This window comes from Pogona vitticeps, chromosome 7 (genome assembly GCF_051106095.1).
Source record: "Pogona vitticeps strain Pit_001003342236 chromosome 7, PviZW2.1, whole genome shotgun sequence".
In the NCBI taxonomy this organism is placed as follows: Eukaryota; Metazoa; Chordata; class Lepidosauria; order Squamata; family Agamidae; genus Pogona; species Pogona vitticeps.
The window spans coordinates 22,223,344-22,243,276 of record NC_135789.1 but is presented as its reverse complement, the minus strand read 5'-3'; the positions used below and the strand labels follow the sequence as shown (position 1 = coordinate 22,243,276).

General features: G+C 46.2%; 1 protein-coding gene across 2 annotated transcripts in view; it reads left to right on the top strand.

The window, feature by feature from the left end:
- The window catches only part of SH2B2 (SH2B adaptor protein 2), a 51,362-nt gene that overhangs the window by 4,557 nt on the left and 26,872 nt on the right, over positions 1-19,933 (top strand). For both annotated transcript variants that reach the window (XM_072978274.2, XM_072978276.2), the window contains exon 2: positions 17,349-18,236. In XM_072978274.2, the coding sequence (XP_072834375.2) occupies positions 17,379-18,236 (858 nt within the window). In that variant the 5' untranslated portion in view covers positions 17,349-17,378. The remainder of the gene's footprint in view (positions 1-17,348; positions 18,237-19,933) is intronic.

Below are 19,933 nucleotides of genomic sequence, written 5' to 3'. Positions count from 1 at the left end.
CAGCTCCTTTTAAAGTTTGGACCAAAAGCTGGAGCAGATCCAGCGGTCCCATGATGTAAGAGCCAGCATCCTCCACTGGTTTAAGCTAAACAGGAAGTCGTCCTGGCTGTGGCCCAGGAGGCCATGGATTGAAGTGACCTCCCGCAGAAGTCCCTTTTGGCACGGCCTGCTTGTTTCGAGGCAGACTAACGAGGGGCTGCCCAGTGACATCAAATAGAAAAAGAGCATTTGAGGTTGAATCAATAATGGAGGAAGGGGGGAATTTGATGGCAAGCCCGTAAAACAATATCTTTAGAAGAGCTCTTTTTTTCTCACTGGGAAAACACTGCTAGAAATCTCTGGGATCCCTATGAGGTGGCTTTTTTAATTAAAGTCATTAGCAGCTGGCAAATGTACCAATCTGGCAGCTACTGTGAGGTATGTAATTGCCATTTCCCAGCTTGGATATTATTATTAGCACTGTTAATATGAAATAATGGTTGGCTTGCATTCGTATTTCCAGGAATTCTGTGGCATTAGAGCCATCTTGGCATTGCAGGAATCCTCTTCCGGTGACCCTTGCATGATGAGTCCATGATGAGCGCTTGATGTGGGGATGTAATTGATTGGATTCAATGATCCATAGGGTCTCTTCCAGCTCTGCAGTTCGAGGATTCTTCTTACACAATGTAGTGCCATTGATTTGCTTTAAGGACTATGGAATCTGGAGATTTTTTTGATTTAGGAAAGTCTTGGCAATTCTCCTCCAGAGTTCTGGGGAATGCACTAAACTAGAGCTCTCGAGCAAAGAGGGTAGAAGCAGGCCAGTGAACTTGGTATCACACTGCTATAACCATGTAGTGCAGATATATGTACCGTATTTTTCTGTGTATACTGACGCCACCCCCCACTTTTCTAATCCAAAATTAAGAAATCTAAGTGGGGCTTAGCAAGTGTAGGGGGAAAGGGATCAAAACGCTGTAGGATCGCTTTGATCCCTGCTTTCCCCTCCACTTGTTTTTGTTCTCTCCTCAACTTACTTCCGTGTATAAGACGACCCTCAATTTTTAGTCTAAAGATTTTAGACAACAGTATAGTCTTATACATGGAAAATATGGTAATTCGGTTAATTCTTTCAGGCAGCAAATTTCTGCTTTGGATGATGCAGTGCGTTGTTTTGTTAGGCCCGTAGCTTGTGGACTCAAGGCAGATCACTGTGCCTTGCATATTTTACTGTATCCCTAGTTCTCCAACCTTGTTTTATAGAAAGGTATTGTATGTTCCACTGGAAAACATACATTTGGGAATTCGCTAGTTGGAGAATCGAAGTACAGTAGTACCTTGGTTTATGTACGCCTCGATTTACGTAATTTTCAGTTTATGAGCCCAAAGCCGTAAGAAATAATGCCTTGGTTTATGGTTTTTATGAGTTTATTTTTCGCTGTACGAAAAGGACGCATCACGCCTGGAGGTTTCTAGCACTGCCCCCATTGCTATGGCAATCCATGTTCCGGTTTACATAATTTCCGCATTACGTAACATCCCGGATGACAGATTAATTTAGTAAACTGAGATACTACTGTAACCTCTCTGAGCACCCTTGAAGACCTGGTTTTGCGCACAGCCTCTGGAACTGTCTGCCACAGCAAGTTAGCCTGGCTCCCTTCCTGTCATCTTTTAGACAGACTTGACTAGTTGCAGAGTACTGTATTTAAAAAACAACAACACATATCCTTTTTCTTAAGGATGTGTTCCTTGAGCCCCATCTTTGGGGGTGGGGGAAAGTTGGCTATAAACTGAGATAAATAAGTTATGTTTAAATGAACATTCCTGGTTTGGTCTGAGACAGTTACACTGGAAGATAATGAGGCTAGGCTATTTTGGATTTTATAGGGCCCGGGGCAAATGGTGGTGTTTGAGAGACTGATGTACCGTTTTTCTCCAACCTGGCCCCAAGGGCATAATTTTGGAACTTCGGAAGACATTCTATGGCCTTGAAATGCAGTCTTTAAAAACAGACAGTGCTGAAGTTCTCAGCAAGCTGAATTATAGAAAGTATAATACATCCTTCAGATTTTTCTTCACTCATTATGTTTTAAAAAAATATCTTTGTCATCATCATGCTGTTGGTTAGTGTGCTGTTTTTCCCCCATGCTGAAACCATGCTTCAAGTCGCTTACGGTCATGTCAAGAGTTTCATAGTAAAAAAATGACAATATTGGCCAATATTAAGACCATAATCATATCTGCATATATAAACAGATCATAGTTATGGATGAATGTAGGCCAGAATCTATTGATTATAGGCAGTGAAAAACCCAAATAGTGTAATGACTGTGTGGCTATCTCACACCCAGGTGTATATAGGTAATGTGCTTGAACCCTGGGCATGCGCTGGATGGCCAGAAAGTTCTTTAGAATACAGTACTTAAGAAATTCCCATAACATGTACAGTCCTATGCAATAGTATTCTGGCTGCTGAGATTAGATAAGACCTTTCTAATAATAACGGTATGCCATCAAGTCGATTTTGACTTATGGCAGTCATTTGCAGGGTTTTCTAGGTAGAGAATACTCAGAAGTGGTTTCCTATTCCTTTTTCCAAGGACGCCCCGGGACTGTGCCGCTTGCCCCAAGGCCACCCAGGCTGGCTCTTCTCCCAGGAGGCACAGTGAGGATTCGAACTCCCAACCTCTGGCTCTGCAGTCGGAGACCTAAGCCACTGAGCTATCCAGCCAACATAAATGAGACACCAAGGAGCACCTAAAAACAACTGTAGCACCAAACTCTGTGGCAAAGAACGACTCAAGACCAGGCAATATAGGCAACTCTCTCTCCTTTCTCCTGTGGGATATATATATATGTGGGGGGGGGGGGCGGAGGAAATTGAATGGGCGCTCCTGGATACACTGTTGTAAAGGCGACACAGACTTTGGCTTGCTGCACAGCTGGACAACTTCCTAATAGAGCCGCCACTAAAGAACCCAAGAAGGTTTTGGAGTTCTGTGCGTGTTTTATTCCCTTCTCTGGACAAATGTTTTCTAAGCCGCTGGGTGACAAATGAAGCCTTGAGCCAGGCTGGGCAGGAAGTCAAAGCGGGCATTTTGATGGGCCGCCTGGTTCGCGGGAGGGTGGCTTTGGCTGTTCAATGGGAAGGCATAATGCTGCTATTGAGCCAGCGTTTTTATTTTAGTTTGTTTTTTAAACAGAGTGGAAAAGCAAGAGCTGCGTAACTGGATTGAAGAGGGGCTGGACAGAGACAGCCCGTCTGATGTGCTATTTATATTATGCACCCTAGATCTGCATTATTCACCATTTTTAAAAGGTTCGGTTGCCAGCACAGGGAGGTGAGAACCAAGAAGTGCTGAGCCAGAAAGAAACGTTGCTTGGATTTCTTACTCCTTGAATTGCAGCTTTAGGTAGAACACGCTTGAAAGTAAAACCTCCGCAAACCCATAGGGCTGCCGACCATGTGTGATTAAAAATGTATGCAGTGGCCAGGAGTTCCTTTGGACAATTAAAACTAGCGCGCCAACTGCATCTGGTCCTGGAGAGGTCTGATCTGGCCGTGGTGACACATGCCTTTAGTGACATCTGAGCTGGAGTATTGAAACATACTCTACAGGGGTGTGTGTGTGTGTGTGTGTGTGTGTGTGTGTGTGTGTGTGTGTGTGTGTGTGTGTGTGCGCGTGCGCATGCTGAAATTGGAGTTTGCATTCCATTTTGCTCTATTCAGCGTGTTGGCGTTTAGCGCTGTAGCACTTTCCGAAGTTGTGTTTAGTGAGTGTGTCCCGGTCAGAAGGTTTCAAACAAACGGACCAGCAAGCTCTGGAAGAGAAGTGCTGTCAGAGAAGCGGAGTTCTTAATGATTTTTAAAAGAATTCTTAAAGATGTCTGAAAGAGAAGGGGTTTCCTCAAAGAAAAGTGGCTTTTTAAAAGTGAAGTTTGAACACAAATCACGGTACTCTTTGGGAACAAGGTTTGTGTGTGGTTAGAAATTTTCGATGCGTTTTGAAGGGTTGTTGGAGTGAAAAGCAGTTCTTGGTTAGAATGAGAAACACAAAAGAGTCCCTTTCTCAATCGACATGAGAACAGAGAACTGGAAGCCGATTGCAGATGACGGCATGAAAACGTGTGGATTCTGAGCCTGAAAACTATGCAGTGGGTTCCGTTTGGCAGATTCTCGTTTGAGAAATTACTTCTCAAAAAAAGACCTTGTTGGCATGCACTCTTTCCCTCCAGCTGTCTGGGTCTCTCTCCCCAACTTAAAAAAAAAATCTGTTCTGCTTTAGGATGGCCTCTTGCATCATCAGGAAAGAGGGCATGCATCACTCACAAAAATGAGAACAAAAGAGGACATCGATCTGCATAAAATTGCATAGGATAGAGTTGCAAATTTAGGTATAATTTTAAATAACAATTACAAGAAAGTACAGAGCAGGATGATATATCTGATCTCTATAGGGATCATGGTAAGCAGGTGACCTGCATGCTGGAGTTGAGCCCACTGTCTATGTGGTAACCGTGCTCAAGAAATTTTGTCCGTCTCTTGATGGTTCTTTATTTTTATATTTTATTTTTTATACAAAGCAGCGGGGATGATGGCAAGACTTTGGGTACCAAGTCCCAAACCCCAGGTCTGTGCCTCTGTTAAGAACAAGCTTTTTACTTGAGTCTGAATCATTGGGGACAAAACCAACCCCGAGTCGAGTCATCGGTGTGATGGTTGTTGTGGGTTTTTCGGGCTCTTTGGCCGTGTTCTGAAGGTTGTTCTTCATAACGTTTCGCCAGTCTCAGTGGCCGGCATCTTCAGAGGACAGCACTCTGTGCTCTCAAAGCCAGAAAGTAACAAAGTCTGTTAAGTCAGAACAAAGTCACACCGGTGTGACTTTGTTCTGACTTAACAACAAGTCCCGCAACCAGAGTCCCGTCCTTGTTAGGCGGTACTTCAAGTAGAGGATATTGCAAAAGAGAGAACTGCCTCGGCCAACTTTAACCTGTAAAAGAAGACACATGGCTGCTCTAGGCTTAAATCTTTTCCAGTCCAGCTTGGCAAACGAGAGACAGGAAAGGTGCACAAAGGGAAGTCCAGAACACTCTTTTTTTGTTGTTTTTTGCTTGTACAGAATAAATTGTGGATGGAGGAGAAGATGATCAGGATTTGTAAAATTATGCATGGTGTGCAAAGACGGATAGAGAAAGGTGGGGTCAATCATAATGGCAAAAAAATCACGGAAAACTGGCTTTGAAAGGGGGTTAGATGCACAGCTTCTCATGGCCCAACCATAATTTCTGGAACTCACTGCCTCAAGATGTTGTGATGGGTCTTACTTTGAGCCACAACACTTTCTTTTATGGATGTATATTTCGACTCCGTCCTTTTATTTTTGGAAAATGAATCTGCCTTGAGTTCTTTTTCCAAAAAGGTAAATCAGTTCATGGAAGCTACCTAATTATACCCCTTGATATTCCTTCATTGTTCAGTAACCACCTCTGTGTAAAATGTGCATGTAATTTTAAAATTTTGTTTATTTATTTACTTAATGCACTGCATATCCCACCTTTCTCCTAAAAGGCACCCAAGGTGAGCTATCTTATTTCATTGGGGGGGGGGGAAGCTGCTGTCAAAAATGGCTCCAGTCCTACTATTAAACGATGCAGTACTAGTTGCCTGTTGCCTGAATTAAAAACAAAAAAACTCTGCAGCATCAGTCATTTGGGATCTCAGCTTCTGTCTCTCTCTCTGTCTCTCAGCCTTCTGGCCCAAAAAAGCATGCCGGCTGGTATAACTTGACACTTTCATGTCAGAGGCTGATGAAAGCCCTTCACTTGGCTGCATCACTAATGATCAAGATCCGCCGTTTCCAGGTTTTGATTCCTGGGAGGACCTTTTTTTCAAGCACTGTCGGATCTGCCGTGATGAAAGAAATCCGCTCGGCAACGCGGATGTAATTTTTGCCTTCTTTGCCAGGGTGGGGAATGGCTTTCCTCTCTTTTCCGTTCGGCTCTATCGTGTGTTCCATCTCTTCCCCGCACCCTGGTGGGAAAAACGAAACGTGGGGCTAGCTTTAAAGTTAGGCAAGTGTGCACCTCTTAGGATGAATCCCGAGGGGTGTGTGTACAGTACAGTAGTAGGATCATGGATTGGAATCTCCGTGCTTTGGGAGCCTGAACTTCCCAGCCCAGGCTGAGTTGCTGATGAAGCTGGTCTGTAAGGCACAGGGGTCCGGCTGCTCCAGGCAGCAGATTTTGGATGGCAGAAACAAACCACAAACTGTAGATATTTACTTTGCTGCCGTTGTGACATTTTTCTCCCTGTTGCTATTGTCTGAGGTATGGTGGTACCTTTGCCCCTACCAATACCTTTTACTTGCTTTTAAATTCTCTCTGTTTGAGTTTATTCCACTTCTAAAACTTCAGCCATTTTTATTTAATTTTATTGCTAGACTGCTTGTGTTTCCCTCTCCCTTTGAGGCAGAAGAAGGTAGGATGAAGCTCTGATATGTAAATAATCAAGGTGCTGCTCTCCTTCAGGCAGCAAAATCTATTGGGTGGTCCCGCCGGTTAAGAGCAGCAACCTATGTGGCTCTTGGGAGGTGATGAGGCTGGCTAGGGGATTATGGGACTTGAAGTTAATGCATCTGGTGTAGATGGCTTTAAAAAGGGGTTAGATGAACGTGTGACGGAGGGAACTGGAGGGAACTACTCTTAGCTGTAGAGGTAGTCTACTTCTAAGATTAATTGAGGAAGATGCAAATGATGGCATGGAGTCAGTCTGTTGTTTCTGTGGCTTGTCGGCTTTCTGGAGGTACCTGCTTGGCTGACATGGATCACCAGGTAACCCACTAGGGTTGGGGTCCCCAACCCCTGTTCCACAGCCCGGTACCAAGCTGTGGCCTTGGCAGGACCGGGTTGCGGAGACAGATATCTTGTGCCCCCCCGGCACGCACTTCCCCCGCATGAACGCACGCACACACGGCTGCCTGCATGCACAGGTGCCCCGCCCCCCCAACCGGTCCGTGGTTTGGAAAAGATTAGGGACCCCTGCACTAGAGGACCTTTGTTCTGAACTTGAAAGATTGCTCTGATGTTCACCCAGCTCTGGAGACTAACCAAAGGAGACTAGCCAAAGCATCTCATGTTGCCAGTTGGCGGTTAGCGCAAGTTGGGTGATCCTTCTTCGCTCGCAGGTTGCTGGCTTGGGTCCCCATTCTGTTCAGCTGGGATCCCTGTTGCCGAATTGAGAACCTGTTTTAAAAATACATCACAGCTCTTGTCCACATCGTTCTTGAGCAAAATTTGAACATGTGCAGTACCTGAGAAAAGTCTTAGGTGCTTGATATAGCCCAGAACTTGATGTGGTAGCACCACTTCACTTTCCCTGTACAATTCCCCGTTTTCCTATTCTTCCCTACTGTCTGCATTGACAGATATGAGGCGCCCTTTTGGAAATGCATCCATGCTTCTCCACAGTGTGAAACAATTCCCAATTACGGAATATTTCCTTGGTTGGCACCAAATGTGGGCTCTTAATGAAGCTTGACAGCTGGATGTATCCAAGCCTGTTGGAAGCTTCAGTAAGAATATATGTATGTGTGCAAGAGAGAGGAAAGTGGGTTCGCTGTTCCGGCCATCGCTCTAGGACTCGTCAGCTGAACAGCTCCATCACCCCGGCCGTATTTTTTCAGGAGGAATCGCTGCAGACTGGAAAGACGTCACATGCAAAGATGGTTTCAGGTGCCTTGTGACCCTGGTCAGCTAGTGGTGCCTTGTCTGATGGAGAATCAGTCTGACAAGGAAGAGTTCAGCTGTCATTATCATTTAATTTCAGAAGGCTAGGGGGTGGGGAGTGGGAAATGAGAATTGTGATAGGGAAATTTTATCTTGTTCAAGTGGAGAGTTTTTAAACATGATCACGGGGATCATGAAATGCTGAATGCCCATCGAGTCCAGTGTTTTGTTACCCCAGTGGCCACCTAGATGGAACTGGGAAGCCCATCAGCAAGGCATGGATGTAGCTCTATCTCCTGTCTCCCCCAGGATTTAACATTCACACACATGCTGGGGGTAATATGTAACTGTTCTGCCTATCATCCGTTACTAAACTTACGTGCTGTCCAGTTCAAACTGACTTAGTGTGGTCCTAACTGGGCTTTCAATGTAAGTGAGTTATTTGAGTGGTTTTTCCAGTTCCACACACCCCATTGAGTTTCCATGGCTGAGCAGGGATTCGAACCCAGGCTGCCTGCGTCCTAGTCTGTCCCTCTATCCACTACACCACAGGGGTTGCTAATCTACGCCGGTTCCTTTGTTTTTAAAATGTTGGCCATCATTGTGTCTCAGTTTTGTTAGGATACTAAAACCTACCTTCATGTTGCATTAAGAAGAACATGCAGAACTATAGAGTGAGATGGGGGGTCCCACCAGAGGTCATCTAGTCTCACCCCTTGACAGTGTTCCGCTGTGGCATGCGCAGAGCTGTTGCGCTTGAGCTCTCTTTTGACCGTGTGTGTATTCAACGTGACTTCCCCCCCCCCCCAAGCAAGGAGGGACTCTCTCCTAAATTGCATTACTGCCTTTTGGTTGTTCTCTTTTGCTCTGTGATAAGGGAACCTTTTGAGATTTGTGCGCCTGAGCCGTGATGCAGAAACATTCTGCCGGATAATCCCTCAGTCGGGGAGACATGCCAGCCGAAGGAAGGGCAAGTGGAGGGTCTTTGAGGCAAAAAGGATGGGAGATACGCTTCCTCGTGGTGTGCGTTTCTAACTCTCCCACAATATTTAGAAGGGTTCTACCGCCAAAGGCTAGAATCTGGGGATTAACGATGGGCTGTGCGAAAGGAAACTGCTGGAATCCAAGGGAGAGGCCATCTGTGACTCCCCACTGAGAGATCATATTCAGCCAGATTCCTCTGGGGTGGGTAAGGAAGTTGTCCACGTCTTCCCAGCTGCATAGCTGTCACTCCGAGTGTCTTTTCAGAAAAGCTTCCTGTCTGTGCAGGATGAAGCCAGGTAGATCTTGCTTGTCTGGTTGAGCCCCAGCTACTCTGCGCGCCTCTGTTCATCCAAACACTGCCTGAAGCTGTTAGTTAAACTCAAGACAGATTACTTCTGGCTCCTGCTGCTCGCACCCTCTAACCTAGATTTATTTCTCGTGGGTTTTAATGATTTATTCTTTTCGCTTCATCAGCTCGGAAGGTTGCGCGCTGTCAGAGGAGGAGGCGGTGGCGTTGTTCCGGTCCCGATACTCTGTGATTGGCGCAATGAGGAAAAACATTTCGGGAGAGGGTGGTTTTTTTTTCTTTTCTTTTTAAACTGTAGTGAAAATGACTGAAAATATTTGGGCACTGCCCTCTGGAAGAAAATAATACTGTCTGTATTTGCTGACCTTGAGCCAGACATCCTGGAGAGTGAAGTCAAGTGGGCCTTAGAAAGCCTGGCTAACAACAAGGCCAGTGGAGGTGATGGCATTCCAGTTGAACTATTTAAAATCTTGAAAGATGATGCTGTTAAGGTGCTACATTCAATATGCCAGCAAGTTTGGAAAACTCAACAGTGGCCAGAGGATTGGAAAAGATCAGTCTACATCCCAATCCCAAAGAAAGGCAGTGCCAAAGAATGCTCCAACTACCATACAATTGCACTCATTTCGCACGCTAGCAAGGTTATGCTCAAAATCCTACAAGGTAGGCTTCAGCAGTATGCGGACCGAGAAATCCCAGAAGTACAAGCTGGATTCCGAAGGGGCAGAGGAACTCGAGACCAAATTGCTAACTTGCGCTGGATTATGGAGAAAGCCAGAGAGTTCCAGAAAAATATCTACTTCTGCTTCATTGACTATGCGAAAGCCTTTGACTGTGTGGACCACAGCAAACTATGGCAAGTTCTTAAAGAAATGGGAGTGCCTGACCACCTTATCTGTCTCCTGAGAAACCTATATGTGGGACAGGAAGCAACAGTTAGAACTGGTCATGGAACAACTGAGTGGTTCAAAATTGGGAAAGGAGTACGACAAGGCTGTATATTGTCCCCCAGCTTATTTAACTTATATGCAGAATACATCATGCGGAAGGCTGGACTGGAAGAAACCCAAGCCGGAATTAAGATTGCCGGAAGAAATATCAACAACCTCCGATATGCAGATGATACCACTCTGATGGCAGAAAGTGAGGAGGAATTAAAGAACCTTGTAATGAGAGTGAAAGAGGAGAGTGCAAAAAACGGTCTGAAACTCAACATCAAAAAAACTAAGATCATGGCCACTGGTCCCATCACCTCCTGGGAAATAGAAGGGGAAGATATGGAGGCAGTGTCAAATTTTATCTTCCTGGGCTCCATGATCACTGCAGATGGAGACAGCAGCCCTGAAATTAAAAGACGCCTTCTTCTTGGGAGGAAAGCGATGACAAATCTTGACAGCATCTTGAAAAGCAGAGACATCACCTTGCCAACAAAAGTCTGAATAGTCAAAGCTATGGTTTTTCCTGTCGTGATGTATGGAAGTGAGAGCTGGACCATAAAGAAAGCAGACCGCCGAAGAATTGATGCCTTTGAATTGTGGTGCTGGAGGAGGCTCTTGAGAATCCCCTGGACTGCAAGGAGAACAAACCTATCAGTTCTAAAGGAAATCAACCCTGAATGCTCACTTGAAGGACAGATCCTGAAGCTGAGGCTCCAGTACTTTGGCCATCTCATGAGAAGAAAAGAGTCCTTGGAAAAAACCTTGATGTTAGGAAGGTGTGATGGCAAGAGGAGAAGGGGACGACCGAGGATGAGATGGCTGGACAGTGTCTGTGAAGCAACCAACATGAACCTGACACAACTCCGGGAGGCAGTAGAAGACAGGAGGGCCTGGCGTGCTCTGGTCCATGGGGTCACGAAGAGTCGGACATGACTAAACGACTAAACACACACGTGTGGAATGTGTGTGTACCACACTCCCCACAACTATGACAGGCAGGAATGTGCGTATGAAGTCAGCGCTTGTCCAGGTGGGCAAGCGGGGCATTTGTACCATTTTTAAATTCCTTGTTAAGAACGTAGCATAGTTTCTCACAACATCCAGATGATGTTTTCCTTGTCTCGCTATATTCAGGGTTTTTTTCCCCTCCATTGTCTTGTCCCTCCCAAACTTTTCAGTTATGTGTCGAGGAGATTTCCCACCAGTATGCTCCAAGGATGTTAGCGAGTCTTTGGTACCAAGTCTCGAGTCCCAGGTTCGAATCCCTATTAAGAACAGTATTTTATTCTGAGAAAAAAAATGGAAGGGTCATTGGGTTCTGTGTGTGGGGAGGTCTGAGGCTTGTGAACCTCCCACTTTTAGTCCCATCTGCCCTGGCTGCCTCACCTTCCGTCCACCCTCCACATCCTGTCGAAAACCTCACTCCCTATCACTACCTCTTCCAGTGCCGTTGGCCTTCCTCCCCTGTGTCTTCTGGCAAACGTTGCAAAGCTGCTTCCGGGTTTACAGCATCCTTCATTAAAAGAATAGGGACTCAAAAATGCGACTGGGGAAAACGGGCCCAAGTCACGAGTTCAAGTCAGTCACTGGGGAGGGGGGAAAAACCCGAGTGGAGTTGCTTGTGCGACTTAAGTCCGATTTTGACCGTGAGTCATGGAACTCGAGGCCTCATACTTGGCATGCCATTGAATCCATGGTAATAACTCAAATATATGTGCTCACCAATATGGTTCCTTGTCATATCTTGGAATGCTAAAAAAATCTATCCTTGTTTAAACCAGTTTATGGCACATTAGGCTGCCCTATTGATGTGAAGATCAGAAGATCCTCTTAGAACAGGATTTCCGAACCTTTTTAAAATAATTAATACCCCCCTATCAGGTACAAGTAAAAATGTCATGGCTCTCTTTCAAACTGACCAACCGTCTAAATATTACTTGAAATTTGAAGTATGCATGGATTGGAAAGGGCGAGCCGCAGGTGGATAGGCTGTTTCCTCCTTAAGCTTAATCTAGCCCTAGCACTGGAAGAGCAAAGGGTTCTCTTTAACACTAGAGGAGATTTAATGGGGAAGGCAGTTTAAGGGGATGCAGCCGGACTATCAGGTCAAACCATGGACTTGGCAGTACAGTACAGTGCCTTTTTAGAGATGAAGGTGTGCTGTTACAAAGCAAGGAGTGCCACAGTCAATTGCATCCTTTAAAAAAATCCCTCAGGGGCTGCAGAGCTGGAAGGGACCCTTTGGATCATCCAGTCCAGCCCCTGTCGCGGAGGCACCATGGGGGGATCGAACTCCCAACCTCTGGCCCTGCAGCCAGAGACCTAAAACCACAGAGCAACAGCAAATCCGGTGTGGTATAATGAATGGAGTGTGGGATTAGAGGACCTGAAGCCAAATCCCCACTTGGCCGTGGAAACTCACTGGGAGATGGCAGTGGTCAATCCCTCCTTTTGTATCTCAAATACCTCAGTATGTTGGATACAATTTGGGCAGCCCATTACAACAGAGAAATCAATACCTGTAATTGGGTTTTTTCCCCTCCCATTCAGTGTTGTTAACATTGGTGGTTTTTTCCTCCCCTCCTGAACTACACACCTCTCCCTGGAAATTCCGATACAGTACATGGGGTAGAGAAGGAGGCCCAGTGGTTGAAAATCGCTGCTTTATTTGGCATTGGCAGTTTTTACAGAGTTGAGGACTGCCTGTGTGTGTTGCAATTGTCTATTGTAATCTAGTTTTGACATCAGCTTATTCCCGAACAAATCAAGGCAAGTGAAACAAAAGAACCTCAGTGAAAAGAGACCAAAACAGCTAAAGCGCTAGAATAAACAAGTGTGGCGTATAATGAGAATAGGAAGCTTGGGGCTATCTGTACTTTGCAGGATCCTTGATTCCCGAGTGTTGAGCATGTTGGACCAGGTTGATGAGAGCTGTATTTCGGCAATACTGTATCTGGAACACTCCCTGTTCATAAACCTTGGTGCATCTATGCTAGGGGTGAAGACTTTCCTTCTGTGACCGCTTCTTAGAAACGGGGCTTGCCCTGGATTGTTCTCTCTTGCTCTACAGCGCCTCTAACACAACAGGTGGGGGGAGGTATTGCAGCTCATAGCTGGACCAGAGGCAGGTGACTCCGTGGTGACCCGTCAGGTCCTCAAAAGCCATCAGGGGCCATCTGTGTCACCTGATCTGAGCTTGAGGGCTGGGTGGCCTCCGAACGTCTGGAAAATCCACCATCCTGAAACACTTGCCAGGAAAGTTTTCATTCAACACTTTCTTGAAACCAAAGAGAGAGAAAAATCGCATGTGGCTGGTGCCCAGCAGTTCACCCATCAGGTGCTGTGTTTTAGGATGTGGCTTCACACTTTACTGACACCCCCTTCATGAAATGGGTTAGGGCTATTGCTTTCTTCTCCCTGTGCCGTTTTACATAGGCCCTCTATGTAGCCGTGGACACAATCCACCAGACACTCTGTGATTTACCATTCCCATCAGTGGAGTGTACATACGTGTGTGTGTGGTTTTTTAATAAATAATATTTATATCCAGTTCTACAGCAGCCAAAGCTCTCTCAAAGTAGAGTAGCAGTCAGCCCAATTTTGCTGTTGCCAAATACACGAGGAAATTATTTCACTGGTTTGACCAAGAAGACCAACATTGTGGTTTGAGAAGTCAGTAATAAAGTGTTTCATTTCCATCAGGGTGGATGTTCTTGACTAAGTGCCAGAATAACACATGTTGATTTGCCCACAACTTTTAAGCTCCTTCAGAACAATATGCATTGTCTTGGAATTGCTGTATATAATCTTATTGTAAGCATCGTGGAGACCGTTTGCAGAAGAGTAGAGGATAAGTCTATCTAAATACTTTATAATTAGAGGCCAGGCTGATGGGGTGAATAGTCTCCTCGTGTGCTAATTGATAGGTTTGGATCAGCCGGAATCCCAGTGAGGTTCTCTTCTTTGAGTTGAAGACAGAAAACTACTGGTGCCTTACAATATTTGGTTCTTCTTTGTGGTCTCTGTGAATGCACACAAGTGGGTTTTAGTGCACTTGTGCAGAGACTCTCGGGAACTTTTTCACGTGTTTGCTAAGACCCCCCTTTGGTTGTGCGTGCTCTACCCATGGCATAGAGAGCCTCAGTTCCGCTGCCCAGCATGCAATACACTTAGGTGACGGGAAGAGGGAAGGATGGGTGGGAAGTGCGAATTCATAGATGACCACTCAAAAAAACCAGAGTTCTTTCCATCGTTCACAAAATGTTCCTTTAATATCTCCAATTTTCCTTAACAGATCTCTGGTTTTTCCTTTTCTATTGTTTTCCTCTGATTCTTTGCATTGTTCATTTAAAAAGGCCCTCTTGTCTCTCCTTGCTATTCTTTCAAAGTCTGCATTCAATTTTCTGTAACTTTCCCTATCTCCCTTGCATTTTGTTTCCCTTCTCTGCTATTTGTAAAGCGTTGTTGGACAGCCACTTTGTTTTCATACATTTCCTTTTCTTTGGGATGGTTTTCGTTGCTGTCTTCTCTACAATGTTACAACCCTCCATCCAAAGTTCTTCAGGCACTCTGTCCACCAAATCAAGTTCCTTAAATCTGTTCTTCACTTCCACTTGTGTATTCGTAAGGGATTTGGTTTAGATTATACCTGACTAGCCCAGTGGTTTTTCCTACTTTCTTCAGTTTAAGCTTGAATTTTGCTATAAGAAGCTGATGATCAGATCCACAATCAGCTCCAGGTCTTGTTTTGCTGACTGTGTAGAGCTTCTCCATCTTTGGCTGCAGAGAATATAACCAATCTGATTTCAGTATTGCCCATCTGGTGATGTCCATGTGTAGAGTCGCCGCTTGTGTTGTTGGAAAAGAGTGTTTGTGATGACCAGCTTGTTCTCTTGACAAAACTCTATTAGACTTTGCCCTGCTTCATTATGAACTCCAAGGCCAGACTTCCCTGTTGTTTCTTTTATCTCTTGACTCCAGTCCCTTAGAATGAGAAGAACATCTTTCTTTGGTGTCATTTCTAGAAGGTGTTGTAAGTCTTCATAGAATTGGTCAGTTTCAGCCTCTTCAGCATCAGTGGTTGGTGCATAAACCTGGATCACGTCAAGTCGATTCCTCTAAGAAATGCCATCTCGTCCTCTGTTGTCCCCTTCTCTTCTTGCCCTCACACTTTCCCAACATCAGGGTCTTTTCTAGGGATTCTTCTCTTCTCGGTGATCTGAGGGGACAGCGTTCCATAAACAAGAAGCTGCAGCCGAGAAAGACCTGTCACTGTGTCTCTGCATAGTGGGCCATTCTCTGTGGTGGCACACGGAGGAGCTCTCCCCACCCACCAGCAGATTTTCATGATTGGGCGGGTATATATAGGACAACAAGCCTGAAAATCCAGGATGTGAAATGTTCTTTCTGTGCTTAGTGCGGCTGATACACACCATTGACACTCAAGAAAGAATGTTCAGATTTCAGCAAATATTCAGTCCGGTTCCCTCCAAAGAATTTTGACCACTGCAAACCAAATGTACTGAAAAAAAAGCATTTCCGGAAATTGAAGAGAGCTTGCAATGTCATGGGAGAAGCCCTCCCAAGGCCTCTTACCGCCTGAGGCAAAGGAGGAATCCGCCTCCGCCTACTACCCGCCGGCTCATTCCACGTACAGAAGCCTAGAGGAACCCTGATCTTGACGCAGAGGCTGGTGCTTCTTCAGGACAACAGATGATTGGGATGGGGGGGTGGAGGAATCGCAGGGTTGGACCCACGGCAGAAAACGGGGACTATTTCTGACAAATAAGAACAGCGAGAGCACCCACGCCTCACTCAGCCTCATTTTTCTCCCCCAAAGGACATTGGGTTTATTTTTTGGGGTGGGGGGGGAAGGTTTGTGTATTGGAGTGACGCAGTGGTGCGAGAGGAGGTGTTGGCCGTTTGTTTAGAGCCCTGGATGTGGTTGTCGGCCCTAAGACCTGCTCCGTTCCCAAGGCCTGTGTCTTGCGGCCCCTCTGGTTCTGAGGAAGCCTTCCAAACCATAATGAAGGGTTTGTGGGTTCTTGGTTAGCTTTCTTGAGGGTGAGTTCAAATTGACTCCAGCTGATGGCTTGGTTTTCCTCCTCCTGTCAAGAGTGAAAAGAAAAAAAGACGGTCCCCTTCTCTGTGGCTTGTTAGGAAGCTGCCCGCAAACCTATTTTCTGTCCGGAGCCTCTCTGGCTGACTTAACCACCTCCAGCCAGAGGACTGATGCCAATTCTTGTAGTTTGCTTGAGGGAGGGGGTCCCCCCCTCCGTGATCAAAGGTTGCGGTGGTTGGGGAAATCTAGACGATAATGAGACTGGAGATGATCATTATTTTTAATTGTTATTATTATTTTGTGATGTTCTGAGCCGAGATGGGCACGAATCACTGGTTCAGGAATTCGTGCTGTTTCGTTTAGTGGACGGGTGCCCACTCGGAGGAAGCGTTGGTTTGACAAACCTGAGAGAGGTAAACAAAGGGAAGCAACTGGATAAATAAATACTGGCACAGCCGTATGCCCCATGGGGTGTTTTCCTGCTGGCGGCAGGGAAGCTGCAGTCTTGCATGGAGATGTTGTCGCTCATGTGGACAGGCGGCTTCTATGAGCGACCAACTCTTCCACAAAGAGAGGGTTTCAATTTAGCCATTTACGGACTCTGATTCTTGAGCTTTGTGACTCTTGCACTTCATAAGGGTTCTGGTCTTCTCTAAAACAGAGCAGACCTGCAGATTAACTCATGATTTGTCCTAGCAAAAAGCAATTTTTAAAAAACCCATCAAACCAGCCTCAATTTAAGTTCTGGTTGTGGCCAGTTTGGACATGTTAGGGCAGCTCCCTTGGGCTTATAAAACAGAGCTTGGAAGAGCAGGAGCAAGTACTGTATATCTGAGCCTGAAGCTTGAGCCCCAGCCCTGCCATTAGGCATAGTGAAGCAGTGCTCCCCAGGCGGCAAGAGCTTCAGGAAGAACGATGGTGAAGCGTGGGCGAGCGTAACCTGCCCTCTGCTCACTTTGGTGGCCTGCTTCCTTCTCTTGTGGCAGAGGATGTTGTCGTGTTGACGCAAGAGTCCTCTGCCCACCTAGTTGACTTCTGTATGTTATGGGAAGGCGTCATCTTCTCTCCTTTGGCCTCAGAAAGCGCCGTGTCTTTGGTCGCTGGCAAAGTCACAGTCAGACACCGTGTCTGAACTGGACCAGCATGTCCCAACAAAAGCCCAAGCAAAACAAAAAACAAAAACAGAAACAAAAACAAAACCAAAAAAACCCACCTCTGTTTTAGTCGTGTGTCTGTTCCGGGAAGAGACAGCCAGTGGGTGGCTAGGTTCTGTAGAGTAATCCTTGCTTGTTGCGCCTCCTCTCTCTGGCTCATCCTCTCAGCCTCTCTTTCTCTCTTGCCTTTACAGCAGTTTGTTCGTCGGTGGAATGGCCCAATCATGAATGGTGATGCCCTTTGCCAAGAACCTCCCTCCCAGCTTCCTGACTGGAGGGAATTCTGTGAGCTTCATGCCCAGGCCGCTGCGGTGGACTTTGCACAGAAGTTCTGCCAGTTCCTGAAGGAGAACCCTCACTACGACACCCCTGGGGCGGACACCTCCTTCTCTCACCATTTCGCGGCCAGCTTCTTGGACATCTTCAGCCTCGAGGTCAACAGGGTCTTCGTGTCCAACTCCCCCACCAAATACAACATTGTGCCCTTTGTGGGCCTTCAGAACTGCCACATGCCTTACGGGCGCGACCTCTTGCCAAGAAAGGAGCAGACCTCCACCGAATCTCTGGACAGCATGGACCATCCGGTGGCCTCTGGCCGTTATCTCAATCCGTCGCAGCAGGTCCAGGCGCGGAAGGTCTCCTCCTACGGTCAGTCCCGGAGCTCAGAGGACGTCTCTGTGCACGGTCCTTCGAAGCCGAAATTCAAGAAAGGCTTCTCCCTGAGAAACATGAGCTTGTGCGTGGTGGACGGCATGAAGGAGATGTGGCACCGGAGATCCTCTCCGGAGCCAGGGATGGAAGGGACGCAAAGCAGGCGGTCCGACAGAGAACCCTATCCCCCCGGGAACAAAGAGCACAGTGACGCCAGGGAGAAATGGACTCACAAGCTCTGGCTTTCCAAGGGACAAGCGTCCAAAGTGGATCTTGTGGACATTCAGAGGGAAGGGACCCTCCGCTATATGGTGGCTGACGATACGAACTGCGTAGGGAGCTCGCAGTGGCAAAAGTGCCGCTTAATGCTGAGGAAGGCTGTGAAGATGGAAGGGGAAAGGTTCCTCCTGGAGTTCTATGTCCCCCCTAAGGTAAAGAATCCCATAGACACACACACACACACACACACACACACACACACACACACGCACGCACGCACGCACGCACACACACACCATAGCACCTTCCTGCTTGATCAGTTGCTTCATTTGATTATTCAAAAACAAGAGGCACAGTCAATCAAAACTATAAAAACATTGACTATTATTATAGAATAGATACACGTTTTAACCAGAAACCTGTCAAATATCGGTACAGTATGCTCGTTCTTCCTAATATTGCCATTTTTGGTAGCTGTGATGGTGTTATTTCTGGGATCCGAAACTGTTTATGATACTGTACTGTGTGAAATTTTTTGATATTGTTCCCAAAGCTGCGATGTCAACGAGGACCCCTGAAGTGGGTTTCGGCCACAAGTGAGATGTTTCAGTGGCCAGATCTCTGTATTTTGTTAGTTTTCCCAATTCTTTATTTTCAGCTCTGGCATCCCCTGGAATGCCAATGGCACAGATCCAGACCTTTCCTCATTCTACTAGTACTATGTCTAGTCTGTTTGTTGTTGTTTGCCATGGAGTAATTTTCAGTTAGCAGTTGTGGAGCACTGAGGGCTGGAAGGTATCTGGGATCTACCATTCAGTCTTGGTGGGATTTATAATAGATTATGAACATTTTGCAGTTGCCAGTGGTCCAACGATAGCAAGGACTCAAAAGAGGCTTCTCCTCAGTTCAGACTTCTCTAAGTGAAAAAGCTGGGGGCGTGGAGAGCCTGCACGTGAATCTTGTGTTTGTGGGCCGTTAAGCTGATGAGGAGACTCAGAAGATGCTTCATCGGAGCGTGTCTCCTCCAGATGTCGGTGCATTAAAAAAATCAAGCATGGTGGATCTCAACCCTTGTGTGTGAGTTGATGAGGTCAATGTTGATTCATAGATTACAATTTACATTTTATACCTAACAGGGAAGTCCCACGCCTCTTTGGAAGGGCCAAGGGGTAGCCAGCAGACTGCAACACAGTTCCTCAAAATGGATTTTCTGAAACTGCTTTTGCCAGTTTGTGGTCCCTGAGCTGACCAAAAATACATACTGTATTCCGAATGGAACACAGTTTCCCCCCCATCCCATGTTGTTGTTGCGGCTCTTGTGCAAAACAGGTTGGAGGAGCAAGCCCCCGGAACCACCCCTCACTCAGAGCCAGAAATAGATGTTCTAAAATAGATATTTTAGCTTTTTAAAAGACATATTCCCTCCCCACCTCCATTTCTGGACTGACACGGCCTCATAGCAGCAATATAGGGACTCGGGTTGCATGACTCCTTCACTCAAGTTGACTTAAGTCACACCAGTGACTCGACTCGGACTTAATTTGGGTTTGACTTGGAACCCAACCACCCCTCCCTTTTTTTCTGGGAGGGAAAAGCTAGTTTTAATTGGGACTTGGGACTCGAGACTTGGTCCCAAAGACTCTGACTTGGGAGTCTGTCCCGAAGACTTGCCAACATCTCTGGCCTGTAGTGAGCACTAGAGCAAAGGTTTACCCATTCCAAAATTACACACAAACACATCCACACCCCCTGTGGTTGATGACCCCAGAATGTTCACCATGAGGTGGCTGTGAACTGGATGATGTTTTTTTCTTTAATTCTGTGGCAATACCAGTTCATGTTTCTGACCAGTGGCTATCGTCTTGGGAAAAAGACTGTCTGTGATGCACGGGCATGGGAAGCTGAAGAA